The sequence below is a fragment of the Microcaecilia unicolor genome, chromosome 2 (assembly GCF_901765095.1).
Source record: "Microcaecilia unicolor chromosome 2, aMicUni1.1, whole genome shotgun sequence".
In the NCBI taxonomy this organism is placed as follows: Eukaryota; Metazoa; Chordata; class Amphibia; order Gymnophiona; family Siphonopidae; genus Microcaecilia; species Microcaecilia unicolor.
In genome coordinates, this window is record NC_044032.1 from 574,331,312 (window position 1) to 574,347,029 (window position 15,718).

General features: G+C 48.1%; 1 protein-coding gene across 1 annotated transcript in view; it reads left to right on the top strand.

Moving 5' to 3' along the window:
- Positions 1-15,718, top strand: part of LOC115462200 (long-chain-fatty-acid--CoA ligase 1-like) — a 146,332-nt gene that overhangs the window by 83,902 nt on the left and 46,712 nt on the right. The window contains 2 exon segments of the mRNA XM_030192216.1: positions 1,951-2,046; positions 14,160-14,232. Coding sequence (XP_030048076.1) covers positions 1,951-2,046; positions 14,160-14,232 — 169 coding nt within the window.

Below are 15,718 nucleotides of genomic sequence, written 5' to 3' on the forward strand. Positions count from 1 at the left end.
ACTAGGCCATTTTCCAGAAGATGTGGTGAAATAAGTTAGAGCTGGATTTTAAAAGTAATTGGGCAAGTTCTTGGAGGAAAATTTTAGAAATTAGCCATGAAGAGTTGGAAAATTGCTGCTTATCTCAGGGTATGAGCAGGATAGATTGGATTTTGGGTTTTGTGGGGTTAGAGATTTGAATTTTGCAGGGTATTTGGGATCTGTCAGAAAGATGTTGGGCTTGATGGGACTTTTGATCTGATCCTATAATGCACATTGTTTATTATGCAATGAACATTCAGAAGATACTGTGAAAACCAGCCTGGCTGGATAGTTTTCAAAGACATGGCTTGAAACAACTGCAGTAGGGTAAAACAGGACTGAATTAGCCTATTTAGGACATGAAGTCATTTGGCAATCTGGGGTGTCCTATGGTTGGGATGGAAGATGAGAGTTGTTGGACAGCAATTGGGGGTTTTCTTGATCTGTTAACATTGCAAGTGTTCCGGAAGATTGATCTTGATGTGCTTGAAACGGTTAATATTGTTAATTCTAATGGTATCTCAGTGGAAATGAGACATTCATATCACTTAAGTATGGGTTCTTTAATCAAAACCCCTATTCTTAGCAATATTGGTTCCTTGGTTTTGAAAGTACCATGGCACATTTGTTGCATCCTTTCTTTGCTATTTTAAATTCTCTACGTGGTAGTTATGTTACTATCCTGCTTATAATCGAACGAGAAAAACGCCCAAGTTCCGACCTAAATCAGGAGATGGACGTTTATCTCACAAAAACGAATAACGTGGTATAATCGAAAGCCGATCTTGGACGTTTCAACTGCACTCCATCACGGAAGCGTACAAATTTGACGGGGGCGTGTCGGAGGCGTGGTGAAGGCGGGACTGGGGCATGGTTATCACCCGAACAGAGATGGGCGCCTTTCGCCGATAATGGAAAAAAAGTATGCGTTTGTAGCTAGAATTTAGGGCACTTTTCCTGGACCCTGTTTTTTCACGAATAAGGCCCCAAAAAGTGCCCTAAATGACCAGATTACCCCCAGAGGGAATCGGGGATGATCTCCCCTGACTCCCCCAGTGGTCAGTAACCCCCTCCCTCCACAAAAAAATGATGTTTCACAACTTTTTATTTTCACCATCAAATGTCATACCCACCTCCCTGGCAGCAGTATGTAGGTCCCTGGAGCAGTTGTTAGGGGGTGCAGTGGACTTCAGGCAGGTGGACCCAGGCCCATCCCCCCCTACCTGTTACAATTGTGCTGCTTAATGCTTATTAGTCGTCCAACCCCCCCCCCCCCCCACATGTAGGTGCCCCCTTCACCCCTTAGGGCTATAGTAATGGTGTAGACTTGTGGGCAGTGGGTTTTGAGGGGGATTTGGGGGGCTCAACACACAAGGGAAGGGTGCTATGCACCTGGGAGCTCTTTTACCTTTTTTTTTTGTTTTTGTAAAAGTGCCCCCTAGGGTGCCCGGTTGGTGTCCTGGCATGTGAGGGGGACCAGTGCACTACGAATCCTGGCCCCTCCCACGAACAAATGCCTTGGATTTATTCGTTTTTGAGCTGGGCGCTTTCATTTTCCATTATTGCTGAAAAACAAAAACGCCCAGCTCACAAATTGTCGAATAAAACATGGACGTCTATTTTTTTTTTAAATACGGTTCGGTCCGCCCCTTCACGGACCCGTTCTCGGAGATAAACGCCCATGGAGATAGACGTTTTCGTTCGATTATGCCCCTCTATGTATGCAGTCACTTGGATACAAATGTAATGAGTGCAATTTCTTCTGTTATATCAAATGAAGTAATTCTTCCCACAGGCATATTTATAGATGCTGTCACTGGTATCTGCACTCTTCCTCATATGTTGGCTTTGGCACTGTTAGAATGGGAGAAGGGCAGCATTTAATAGAAAAAGTGAGTAAAATTATAAAACATCTCCTTCTTCCTTTAGAAAAATCTAGGAGGGAGAGTGAGGCTAATAATCACTGGAGCAGCTCCCATCTCTGCTAACGTGCTGACTTTCCTGAGAGCAGCCCTCGGATGTCAGGTGAATTGCCTTCAAAGATCTTTTTTTCCCCCCCCTAATCTTCTTAGAACATGCCTGGCATGAATATCTGACAGTAAATCTCCTATAGCTATAGGAATACTTGATTTTGTGACAAATACAAAATGCTTTGACTAAAATGGAAAGTTCTAATCTGTTTTACTTAACTTTAGTTTTAAAAGCATTTTGTTGGTAGCATCTCCTTTTACAAACCCCTCATGATTAAAGTTCACAAGACAAAATATGTCAGTTTGATGCAGGAATTACCACTATTGTTAGCAGAATCTGTGGTACTTCAGGAGTCAAACACCACACACCAGAATGAGAGAGAAGTCTTCTTTATTTGCCAGCAAACAAAGTAGGACATCAGCGCTAACCCTCTCCTTCTCTTCAACTCTCTGTTTCTCTTCTCTCTGTGTCTTGCGTCTCCTGTCTTGTCTCTCTCGTCTCGGCTCCTTCTCTAACGTAAGCTGCTTCTGTTCTCATTTATATATGGTCCTAAACCCCTCTAGCCCCCCTTTCTCACCAGATGGTAAGGAATAGATTGATTACCCTGTCTTGAACTAATTATCTCTACACATTTACTCAAAATATCAGTTACATAGGTTTCAGATATTTCCTAAACTGACCTGCGACCTGGGGCCTCTCAAACTAGACAATGTGGCACCTATCTCCTGCATTTTATTATTATTAAATTCTCAGATTCTATTATTTTACCAATCACTCAGTCTTGCTTAATGGCACACAGACATGGTTTGTTATTACTTTCAGGAGGCCAGTCCTACACTTAACTATAATCAATCAAGGAAAAGAGTTGACTTTTCCTGACCTCTTTCACCTTTAGCTTCATACACAGAACTAGCTAGGACTGTGGATAATTCAAACCAGATGACCTCTTAAACTGCAGACAAAGACTGAATTAAAAAGATGTTTTACAGGGAGAAATAGAACTTATTAAGTAAACAGAATAAAACATATTTTAAAATAAGCAGAAATCAGAATTCCTTATAAGACAAAATCTAAATTATCAAGAAATTATTTAAATCTAAACTATCTCCTTCTCTCTAAACAGCATTCAGCCTAATCTTTTAAAACTGCCTGCTTGCTGATCCCTCGAGACTGTCCATTATGCCTTGCTTAGAATGGCATCCAGATGTGGTTTATTATTATGCCTATGAACTAGCCTTAACAATCCGTCACTCAAAAAGGGACAAAGAAAGTTTTATTTCTCGCTGACCTTTCTAACCTCTAGTCTAGCAAAAGCTAGACATTTGAGTAATTAAAACCAGATGGCATTCTACCACTTACAGGCCTGAACCAAAGTTAAACAGAATTAGCCAATTAATATGATTTCTCTGTCCAGGCTGTTGATAACTTGTTAGCATGCTAATTTAAGCCACATTGCTCATTCCCCACCCCCAACTCCTCCTCTCATGCACAGCAAACTTTCCTTGAACCTCCAAGTTGTGGAGACATGGACCAAGGAAGTTTAATAAGTCAGGAGACAGCAGGAGCATGCTTGGCCCATTATCTGGGCTGAAGCTAGTAGGTGGAGCTTGCTGCCATATTGAGTCTCATCAAACAATAGAAAACGGAATTTATTTATTTATTTGTTGCATTTGTATCCCACATTTTCCCACCTCTTGAAAACAATAGCAAACTTGTGAGGTTTATGTTGTTTTCCATTCTTTCTGTTAGGAGGTGATCGGGGGAGGGTTCATGTAAGAGGAGTTGAGGGGGGTTGGGGAGTTTTCAAGGGGTCTGTGAAGGAAGGAGGGTTATATTCAAAATGTTTTTGACATTGCTCAAGAGCTTGCTTTATTTGCAATGCTGTATTGCAGATTTCAGTGCTGCGCTTTATGCCTTTATTTTTGCTTATGATGATAAAGATATCTCTCTATATAAAACACACCTCCAACGTTCTAATGAAGCCTCTCTTAGCAAAGTGAAGGGGGTGAGATCGCATTGTGTCTGCCCCGCCCACGCGTCAAACGTGATGACGTCGAGGGCGGAGCAATGACACTCAACCAATCGCATCGCTCGGCAGCGAAGCGTCAGGGAAGGAGGCGGCGCTCCCGACGTCTAGCCTTCCCTTCCATGTGTTCTGCCTTCTTCTGACGTCAAGGATGACGTCAAAAGAAGGCGGAACACAGCGAAGGGAAACCTACACATCGGGAGCACCGCCTCCTTCCCTGACGCTTCGCTGCCGGAACCGCCACGGAGGTAAATTTAAAAACAAGAAAAAAACAAAAACACGCATGTTGGGGGGAGAGAAGAGGGTGGCCAGTAAAGTACAACAATGGGAGTGGGAGGGCAGGGAAGAAACGACAGCATGGATGCGAAGGTGGGGGGGGGAGAAGAGGGCGGGCCAGGCTGGCACATGGGAGAGAGAGGAGCATGGATGCGAGGGGGGGTCATGGAAGGGAGAGAGGGGACTTGCTGGAAAAGGATGAATGGAGGCGGCAGGGGACAGAGGAGCATGGATGGCCATGGATTGGGAGGGCAGGGCTCAGGGAGAGAGGGCAATTGCTGGAAAGGGATGAATGGAGGGGGCAGGGGACAGAGGACCATGGATGGGCATGGATTGGGAGGGCAGGACTCAGGGAGAGAGGGGAATTGCTGGATAGGGATGAATGGAGGGGACAGATGGGCATGGATGGATATGGATTGCAGGGCAGGCCTCAGGGAGAGAGGGGTATTGCTGGATAGGGATGAATGGAGGGGCCAGGTGACAAAGGAGCATGGATGGGCATGGATTGGAAGGGCAGGACTCAGGGAGAGGGGAATTGCTGGATAGGGATGAATGGAGGGGACAGATGGCCATGGATGCATATGGATTGCAGGGCAGGCCTCAGGGAGAGAGCGGAATTGCTGGATAGGGATGAATGGAGGGACCAGGTGACAGAGGAGCATGGATTGGACTCACACTTTCACTCTGACTCTCAAACAGTCACTCTCACATACACTCTCCCAAACATACACACTCCGAGGAAAACCTTGCTAGCGCCCGTTTCATTTGTGTCAGAAACGGGCCTTTTTTACTAGTTTCTACATAAAAACAATAGCAAATGCTTATGACTGCCTATGTGTAGTTCATCTGTAAAAAGTCTAAAAGCTGTTTCAGTTGGATAGGCAAATGCTTAAAAGGTTGAGGATAAAGGATTTTTTTTATTTGACATCGAATACCCCTAATCAAGTCTGAACTGCAGATCAGATGAGCCAAGAGTTCCATAGCTAAGGCACTGGCACTGGCACTGAATATTGGGGGATAATTTGCGGTGGGCAGTCTGCTGGAGGTTATGCTGGCCTGGCCGATATTGGGCCGCTGCTGCTCATATAACGTTTTTTTTGTTGTTTAAAAAAAAAAGCCCTTGAGCCCCCCTCCCACCCCAATGTCCCCTCTTTCCCTCCTTCCCTCCCCCCCCAAGCATTGACACACCCCACCCCTCACCTCCTCCCAACGGTGACGGCAAGCCTCTGGGCTTACCTACATCCCTGGTGGTCCAGCAGGGTCGTTGGGGGCAGGAGTGCAGCTCCCTCACTCCTGCCCCTTGCGGCACCTCAGTAAAATGGCTGCTGCAACCTCACATGGCAGCTCACAGGAAGTACCACGAGCTGCTGTCAGAGATCATGGCAGCCATTTTACCGAGGCGTTGCAAGGGGCAGAAGCATAGGCATAGAGTGGGGGTGGGGGGGCGCCGCGCCATTAGTTTAAAAAAAAAAAAACACATGCAGGCATGCGCTCCTCTCCATCCGCTTGGATTCCCTGCCCTCTCTGTCTGCGTCCCGCCTTCCAGAGGAAGGCGGGACGCAGAGAGAGGGCAGGGAAGCCAAGCGGATGGAGAGGAGCGTGTCCGTCTACCCCTCTCTCTCTCTTCCTCCCTCCCTCCGGTGCAGGCAGCAGTCTTTTCCAGCGTTCCTGGCAGTGGTAGCGTTGTACACGCTGCCTTCGGCTCTGCCCCGAAGCCTTCTCTTCAAGTTCCTGTTCCCGCATAGGTGGGAACAGGAACTTGAAGAGAAGGCTTCCGGGGCAGACCGAAGGCAGCGTGTACATCGCTACCGCTGCCAGGAACGCTGAAAAAGCTGAAGACTGTTGCCTGCGCCGGAGGGAGGAAGAGAGGGGGTAAACGGAGTCACCATCTTGGACCTCGCGGGGGGGGGGGAGCAGAGGGAAGATGGATGGTACTGGGAGGGGTGGGGAGCAGAGGGAAGGAGCAAGAGATGGATGGGACTGGGAGGGGTGGGGAGCAGAGGGATGGACCAGGAGATGGATGGGATTGGGAGAGGTCAGGCACAGCAGAGGGAAGGAGCAGAAGATGGATGGGACGGAGGGATGGTGAGCAGAGGGAAAGAACAGAAGATGGATGGGACGGAGGGATGGTGAGCAGAGGGAAAGAACAGAAGATGGATGGGACTGGGAGGGGTGGGGAGCAGAGGGACGATGGATGGGACTGGGAGGGGTGGGGAGCAGAGGGATGGACCAGGAGATGGATGGGATTGGGAGAGGTCAGGCACAGCAGAGGGAAGGAGCAGAAGATGGATGGGATGGAGGGATGGTGAGCAAAGGGAAAGAACAGAAGATGGATGGGACTGGGAGGGGTGGGGAGCAGAGGGACGATGGATGGGACTGGGAGGGGTGGGGAGCAGAGGGATGGACCAGGAGATGGATGGGATTGGGAGAGGTCAGGCACAGCAGAGGGAAGGAGCAGAAAATGGATGGGACGGAGGGATGGTGAGCAGAGGGAAGGAACAGAAGATGGATGGGACTGGGAGAGGTGGGGAGCAGAGGGAAGGACCAGGAGATGGATGGGATTGGGAGAGGTCAGGCACAGCAGAGGGAAGGAGCAGAAGATGGATGGGACGGAGGGATGGTGAGCAGAGGGAAGGAACAGAAGATGGATGGGACTGGGAGGGTGGGGAGCAGAGGGAAGCCTACTGGAAAGTAGACACTGCATAAAACAGAAGACACTGGGACCAAAGCAAATAGAAAAACTAAATGATCAGACAACAAAGGTAGATAAAAGTATTTTATTCATAATTTATTAATTGAAATGTGCATCTGTGATATTTTGCCTGTAAATTACAATTCCTTCCTCCATATTAGCATATTCATTTGCATATGTATATATGCAAATGATATGCTAATATGCTCCGCCCATTCTTTGCCCCCCCAAATGAAACAGTCAAACTACGCCTATGGGCAGAAGCGAGGGAGCTGTGCTGGACCACTAGGGATGCAGGCAAGTCCCGGGGTTTACCTTCATCTTTGGAGGTTAGTGGGGGATCTTGCGGGGGGTCTTAATGTGTGGGGGGAGACAAGGAGGGAAAAAAGGGACATAGGAGTGGGAGGGGCTCTGCAGCTATTTTATTCTTAACAACAAAATATGTGAGTGCTGGCCCAATATTCAGAGCCAGTATCCGCATAGCTAAGCAGCCTTATTTAGGACAGCTCCTGACCTGCCCACTTTTGTTTAGGTGGTCTCGGGAGATATTCAGCGGCACTGTCCACTCCAAATACTTCAAGTGCAGTGATCCTTCTTCAGTGTCTTGCTAGTCCTTCAGGCCCCAGGGCCCAGGCCATTCTCACCCCCACCCTCAGCCATTGACAGGAAGGGAAGGGAAATGGGACTTGATATATCGCCTTTCTGAGATTTTTGCAACTACATTCAAAGCGGTTTACTTATATTCAGGTACTTATTTTGTACCAAGGGCAATGGAGGGTTAAGTGACTTGCCCAGAGTCACAAGGAGCTGCACTGGGAATCAAACTCAGTTACCCAGGATCAAAGTAATTCTTTGCACTAACCACTAGGCTACTCCTCCACTCCAGCACCTTGCGTCTGCATGAAAGAAGCAGATCACCTCGGGCCCCGACCTTCCCTCATTGTGTCCCACCCTCCTCTGATGTAACTTCCTATATTCATGAGGGCGGGACACAGTGAGGGAAGGCCGGGCCTGAGGCGATCTTCTTCTTTCACGCAGATGCGAGGTGCTGCATGCTGGCGCTGCGCTGCCGATTGAGAGATTTTTTTTAATGCAGGGGGCCGGGTGGCAGATAGAAGGGGGCTGTCGAGGGAGCTGAGGGTAGGCAGGTGGAGACTGGGGGGGGCTCAGATTGGAGAAGGGGGCTGGAGCTGGAACTGGGGTATGAGAATGGAAAGGAGGGAGAATGAGGCCATGCCTGGGGCAGGGGCAGGTGGGAGAACGGGTCTGGGGCTGAAGAGGGGGGGCAGAGTTAATGGGGCTGGGGCTGAAAAGAGGGGTCGTAATGCAATAGAAATTTTATGAGTTTTTGTCTAAAAATATAACTTTTCTATTATTTCCTATGGAAAGTTATTTTCCAAAATGGAGATTGTGAAAAAATGTTAATTAGTGTCCATGAGGAAAACACCCTGTGTTCTGACACCTTATTGGCCAGCAGATGTCAGCTGGTGACTCAGAGACCCACAGGCAGATGATCAAAAGCAAACACCGGCACTAGAGGCTGTTAGCGCCATACTAGCACCGGAGTTTGCTACCGCCCCATGATTAGAGCCCTCGAGCGCGTGAAACAACGCGCTCGAGGGCTCTTTGCGCAAGTAGAATGCAAATGCATGCTAAACAGGGCTTAGTGCATTTATCGCCAATGATCAATGGCCAGCGCGCCAAAATTTGGGTCGCTGGCTGCGGAAAACCCTACGCCAGCTCCAAGCTGGCGTTAGGGTTTGCAGATCATTGGGGAGGAATGGTGAGCCCTGCTGGCAGGCCCCCGTTCCCCCCCCCCCCAAAGCAAACCTGCCAACAGGGGGCTGGAGGTCCGGCAGACCTCCGGTCCCCCCTGATGACCCCCCCCCAGGTTCAGGGAGGGCTGGAGATCCGGTGGGTTTCCAGCCCCCCAAATCCCCAGAAAATGGTCCCTGGTGGTCCAGTGGCTGCTGGTCAAACCCCCCCTCCCAGCGAGCGATGGGGGGACCTCCAGCCCACCCCAATTCCCTTATATGGTCTGTAGCCCTGCCCAGCGCATCCCAGGATGCACTGGGTGGGGCTGGGCGCCGCCATTTTGTGCGTCATCAACCCAAGGAAGAGGAGGGAGGCAGGCTACCTCCCTCCTCCAACTAAAAGGTAGGGGGGCCGGGAGGGGGTTCTTTTTTACGCTGGATCACCAGGGATTCGACAGAGAATGCTGGGGGGGGGAGTTGGGGTGGGCTGGAGGTCCGCCGGACCTCCAGCCCCCCCCCCCCCGTCGCTCTCTGGGAGAGGGGGGGGTTGGCCGGTGGCTACTGGACCACCAGGGACCATTTTCTGAGGGTTTGGGGAGCTGGAGACCCACCAGATCTCCAGTCCTCCCTGAACCTGGGGGGATGGGATCGTCGGGGGGACCGGAGGTCTGCCGGACCTCCAGCCCCCGTTGCTCGGGGCAGGGGTAGTTAGGGCCTGGTGGTCCCATGGACCTCCAGCCCCTGTGTTTGACAGGTTTGGGCTTTTGACAGCTCAGACCTGTCAAACAAGTGCGGGAGGATTGTGCTGACGCATGCTCGGCACAATTCACCTGCACTTCTACCCCATGATCAGAGATAATTGCGCTGCTTAAATTTGCATGCATTATCTCTGATCATAGGTTTAATAGTGCCCTGCGCTGTTCCAGCACTATTTTACAGTGCTGTTTGGAACAGCATGGTGCTTTTGATCATCTGTGTGCCAGTGTCCCTTGACAACAGCTTGCCAGGAAGTGGAGGAGGGGCTGAAGACACTGAAGAGGAAAGATGTGTTTGTGAGAGCTCTGAGTGAATGATAGGATTTCTAGGCAGAAAAGTGTATGAAAGTAAGTTTTTCTGTGAGCTTTGAATTCCTTAATGCAGGTGAAGAGAGTTGAAGGTGAAAAGTGTTGGATTTGAGCAGAGAAAGAAACTGATGGGGTTTTTTGTGTACTGTTAAGTATCTGAAAGAGAATTTCTCTGCCAGTGTTTAGTGCTGAAACACTGAATGCAGGTGAAGTGTGCTGAAGGTGAAAGGTGTTGGATTTGAACAAGAGAAAGAAAGAACTAAACTTTTTTTGTTTGTGTGCTGTTTAAAAGTTTTACAGTTAAGACTGTGGTGGAGAGACCCTGTGCAAGGTTGTGTAAGACAGGTTTATGCAAGTGGATTAATCCCAGTTAAGCCACTAGGAAAACAGGTCTCCAAGCTTAAGGTTGGGCTTGCAGTATGTGTGTTCACATGCTGGTCCACTAGAGTGGAAGATTGCATGAGTTTGGAGAGACAAAGTTGCTGTGAGCAGTGTGACCTCAAGATCCAATGAAGAGTGCCCTTCCTTAGTTAGGGAACTCAGTACAAGAACAGAGAAACTATTTAAGGTTATACAATTATTATTTATTTTGTTAGTTAGCAAGCCACAGTTATCCCTGAATCCCAGCTAGTGCTGTTCCTGCTGTTAGTAAGGAAGGAAGGTTTTTTTGTTGATTTCATTTAAAGAGTGAGGCAGTAGGTTCCTGTACTGAAAGAGAAGATCCTGAGCTCCAACATACAAGCAAGGGGAAGAACGAAGAAGCTCCAAGAAGGGCCAAAGATAAGTCTTCACTCCGATGCAAAAGGATACTGAAAGGTCACACGTTAATCTGACTTACGTGTTGTGGAGACTGAATCTGGATGTTCACACCTAAAAGACAAAGTAATTCAAAATAATTGATTTTTGAGACACAATATAAAGGAAATTTATAGATTGAGAGAGAACAAATAAGATACTTTGGTTAATACTTGTCTGTTGGTTTCACTGTTGTTGTTCTACTGCTGCTGCACCTGTTAGAAAAATTTATGTTATTAGTTTATGTATAAATGTATTTTTATGTTACAAAAGAACCTAATGTGTTAAGAACATCACTTTTTCCATACCCCAAATTGGGTTTAAATAAACAACTAGTAACTTGTACTTACCATCTGTCTGGTTAATGGGTCCTAAAATCCTTTTAGTTTTCTTTCCTCTCCATGGTCTAGGACTTTGGAGGCGAGGTTAGTTTAATTGTCTCCGAGCTCAGAGGTGAACTGCAGGCTTGAGGTATTCGGCCATGGGTAACAGTAGAGCTTGCAGGGCCTTCTTAGATGAGAAAGCTACAGCAAGACAGGTGGAAGAAGGGGACTGAAACTGGGAGCTGAAAAGGGGCAGGGGCTGAAACTGTGGGGACTGGGGGCTGAAAAGGGGTCAGAGAGAAAGTGGCTGGGGCTGAATCTCAGGACTGGTGGTGGGAGAAAAGGGCTGGGGCTGAAACTGGGGACTGGTGGGATAATGGAGCTGGAACTGAAACTGGGGGCTGAAAAAGGGGGGCAGAGAGAGAGAGGGGATAGATCCCGGATGGAAGGGAGAGAGGGGAGGGCAGACCCTGGATGGATGGGAGACGGAGGGCAATGGTGGATGGAAGGAGCAGAGAGAGAAGGTAAACTCTGGATAGAAGGGAGAGAGAGAGCAGTCAGTGATTGGAAAGGGGAGAGAAAGAGGCCAGACAGGGGCAGATGGTGGATGGAAGGGGCAGAGATAGCAGATGCTAAATGGAAGGCAGAGAGAGGGCAGACGGCCTGAGGGGAAAAGCAGCCGCAGGGGAAGGCCACGCGGCAGAATGAAGAAGATCAGCACTGGAGGACAATCTCTTCTGCTGGTGGGGCCTTGGGATCCCTGCCAACCAAGGTACTTAACAGTTGCAGCAGGCGGGTGGCAGCAGCGATTGGGGAGGGTGGGGTGGAGGCAGCAGCGATCAGGTGGGTGGCGACAGCAGTAGCGATGGGGGGCAGCAGCGATTGGGAGCAGTGGTGGCAACGATCCTGGGGGGGGGAGGCAGTGGTGACGATCCTGGTGGGGGGGGGGGGGCCCAGCGGCAGCCTTGCCCCGGGCCTGGCTCAGTTTGTCGGTGGCCCTGCTGTGAAATATATCAGAACCTGCATGACTCATAAACCTGAGTGCTCACTGCACAGGGTAGGAGACTGACACATCCCGTTACATTGGCCAGGACACTTTTGGCAGACAAGTGTTGATATATGTATTGGTATGTACTACCTGAAAAGCCTTGAGTTCTACTATAGCAGCCTACCACTTTAACTTCACTTAGCTCCTGTTTCTCCAAAATTTGACAGCAGCTACTTTGAAATCTGCTCCTTCCACAATATTCAGCCTGTGTTTTTTTTTAATGCTAGCCATCATGGGGTTCTTATGCCCAGATATTCAGTACTGGGCCTTACCCAGATACTGGCACTGAATATCCATTTATAAATCAGCCACCAGTACTTAATGTGGGTACTGGGCTGAATATTTAATAGCAAAGGGTACTACCACTTTTATGGGATGAGGTTGAAGCAGGGCTGGCCTTAAGCAGAGGCAGTAGGAGTGGCCACATTGGGCCTTGCACTCCTAGGACCCCCACACTTGAGTCAGCTTTGCAACTGGCAGCTGACCAAAAGCTGCTTTCCCTTTCCATCTTCCTCAATCTCCTCCCTCCCCTGATAATCATGCTCCTTAATACTGATGCTCTGTACTCCTCCCAGGGCACTGCCAGCCAGCCCTTACATTTTCTCCCTCTATCCCCCTCATCCTTTGATTTTGCGCTTTTCAGAGGGATAGCACCATTGTATTGCCTTTTTAACTTAACTTCCTCACAGGGCCAGCCTTAAGTAAAATCACACCTCATTTGGAAATCTTAGTCCCAGGCCGGGGGGGGGGGGGGGGAAGAGGGGGTGCACCCACCAAACTAGCAAGGCTGGCCCTGGGTTGAAGGAAAGGGTTCCACAGGGCTCAGGCTAGTTCTCCTCTCCCCTTTCCAAAAGACTGTTGAATGTTTAACACCAGCTTCTGGGAACCCTGTCGTCTTCTGATGGCTTTCAAATATATCCTAGCTACAGTCATGCTTTCTTTGAACCCCCCCCCCCCCCCCCCCAACCTATTACTCTTTAGACACATTGGACAAGATTCTATAAATAGCGCCTAAAAATCAGCGTTGAAAAAAAATAGCACCTAACACTGAGAACTGCAACTACATTTCGCACGACCATTTACACCAATGAACACCTATTGTAAATCCCCGCATGTAAATTAGGTGCAGATCCCCCTAATTCTATAATGCGCATAATTGCAAGAACGCCACTGACCTGCCCATATTGTTCCCATGGTCACTCCCTTTTGGGTCCACACACTAGAATTTATGCACACCTGTATAGAATATGCCTAAAAAGATCTGTGTGTAAATTCTAATTATTGCCGGTTAGTGCTAATAATTGTTTGTTGCATAATTATCGGTGCTGATTGGCTTGTTATTCAATTGAGCCGCATGCGCCCCAATTTACATGCGCAACTCAAACTGCCATTTAGAGAATCTGGGGGATTCTGTACAAAAGTAAAAGTACCTAAGGCTTTCCAGCATGGGAGATGCTCTAACTATGGTGTTAGACTGACAATTAGGGAAGTGTATCACTGTCCCTCTTTCTCAGCTGAAATCTCTTCAGACCTGACTTTGTACTACCTTTACCTCTGGTGTAATGATCTGTAGGAAGGAGCATTCTTGCTCTTGAGAATTAGAGCTACTCTGAGTACAGAAGGAACAGATTACAAAGACAGGCTCTATGGTACATAAAATACAATCTAACCTAAAGACAGGACTTTATCTAGCTGTTGGGGTGCAGTCTTGCCTTTAACCAAGTGTTTCTGCAGGTCTTTCTGGTGGATCCTGCCCCCCTAGATTTAACTTCACAAAGAGAGCAGGAAATAGATCCTATCTGAGTTTTGTATTGTAAATCACTGATTTATCACAAATAGAGGTATTAAAGATTTGAACAAAATAAATCCTCATGAAATCGAGGGTTATGAAAATTGTGGAGGGTTATATAAGCTTGTGGCGCAACTGAAGTGGATAAAGGAAGGTTATAACAGTTTAATGGCTTATCTAGACTACTGTAAACCAGTCTGCAAAAGTACTTGTTTTGGGGTATTCTTTACTATACTCTTTAAATGTAACAGGTGGTCTAGCCACAACCACATACAAATGGCAATGTACAGTTAACAAGAACATTGCATAAAGATAATTTTCTGCAGAGGTTATATCTTACAATATTTACTCTTCAGTGTATTCCTCCTATAATGAAAACATGCACTATTTTTAAAAATAGTTTTACGAAGCTTATGGACAGACAGAAAACGCGGCTGGCAGCACAATGAGTGTACCAGGTGACTGGACAGCAGGTATGCTTGTTTTATACCTTTTTCATTGAATGTTTGTTTTTGGAACTAATAAGAAATTATGTATTATGCCCACTGAAATGTTAAACCAGGGACATGACAAGAAAGTGGCATAGCTATTTGGGGCCACGGGGGCGTAGGCCCCCCCAAAAAAAATTCCTTTGGGCCCCTGGTTTTACTAGCGAGGGTCCCCAACCCCCGCCAGCTGAAGCCTTGTCCAGCACCAGTCTCCAGCGCCGCTGAGTTGCCTGCCCTGCTGTCTCTCCCCACTCACGTCCTGCATGCTCCTTTTGGTGAAATTGAGTATGTAGTTAGCAATTGGGGGAGCGGCAAGGCAGCAGGGAGGGCAGCAGGGAGGGCAGCGACAGGGCGGCAGACCAAAATGTGCCCCCCCCTCTCGGGCTCTGGCCCCATCCCACTGTGAGGTCTGGCTACGCCCCACAGGATACCTTTTTTCTTGGTGGTCAGCGTTTTTTTATAAATGGTACTTGCCGCCTGGCACTTCTAGAGCAATGTTTCCCTGGTTTTCCAGTTTGGGGCTGATAGTCAGCAAGACTTATCCAGGTAGGAGCTACTCCTATCTGGGTAAGCCCTGACCAGGACATATCCAGCCAGGTAGGACACCTCAGCACTCTGGGCAGAGCCAGGAGCTACCCCATTACTGGTGATAGTTATCTGGTTAGGTACTGAATATCAAGCAACAAGCCTGCCCTAACTCTAGCTGGGTGCAGGTCTGAATATCACCGAGTTCAAGATGAGGGCTAGCCACCACTGAGTAGGCCTGGATATTAGTACCAGAATCCAGTTAACATAGTGTGAATATCAGGTATAAAATCTGTGGTGACCAGTGTGGATTTTTTTGTTTTGTTTTTTTAATTTATGACTTTCTATACAACTTCTATCCACCAGTAATGTTTCATCTTCAGATGAGCATTTTCAACTAAGGGCCAGATGCACTAAACTTAACGAGCCATTAATGAGCCATTAACGAGCAAGTAGTAAACCGTGGCATGCACTAAATGCTTCTCTGAGCCATTTTCCGATCACAGTAGCAGCTAACGAAAACGGAATGCCGATGAGCAAATTAGTACCCCAATGTGTATAAATCGTATTATAATGAGATGCACTACTGTTTTCCAATTGCCTAACTGTGGCAAATCTAATGGAAGGTCTGTACCTCACGTTGGGGCTGCATAGCCTCTAAAAACTTCTATAAATGTATCAAAAAAAATCGGGGAAAAAAACGTCCAAGTGCTCGTCAGGGCCTTCCTTCTAAAGCACCTAACATGGACGTCCTTCACTGAAACATTAAAAAAAAAAAGGGCGGCCCTGATGAGCACTTGTTAGAGCCGCGGGCCGGAGCGCAAGCTGCAGCCGCGGGTACAGCCGGTGATCCCTGCCGCCCCACTCTCAGAAGAAGGGGGTGGATTGCGGCTGACCGTGCAGACCCTCCTCTCCGGGAACGCGCGGCTCTTGGGGTGATGGGGGG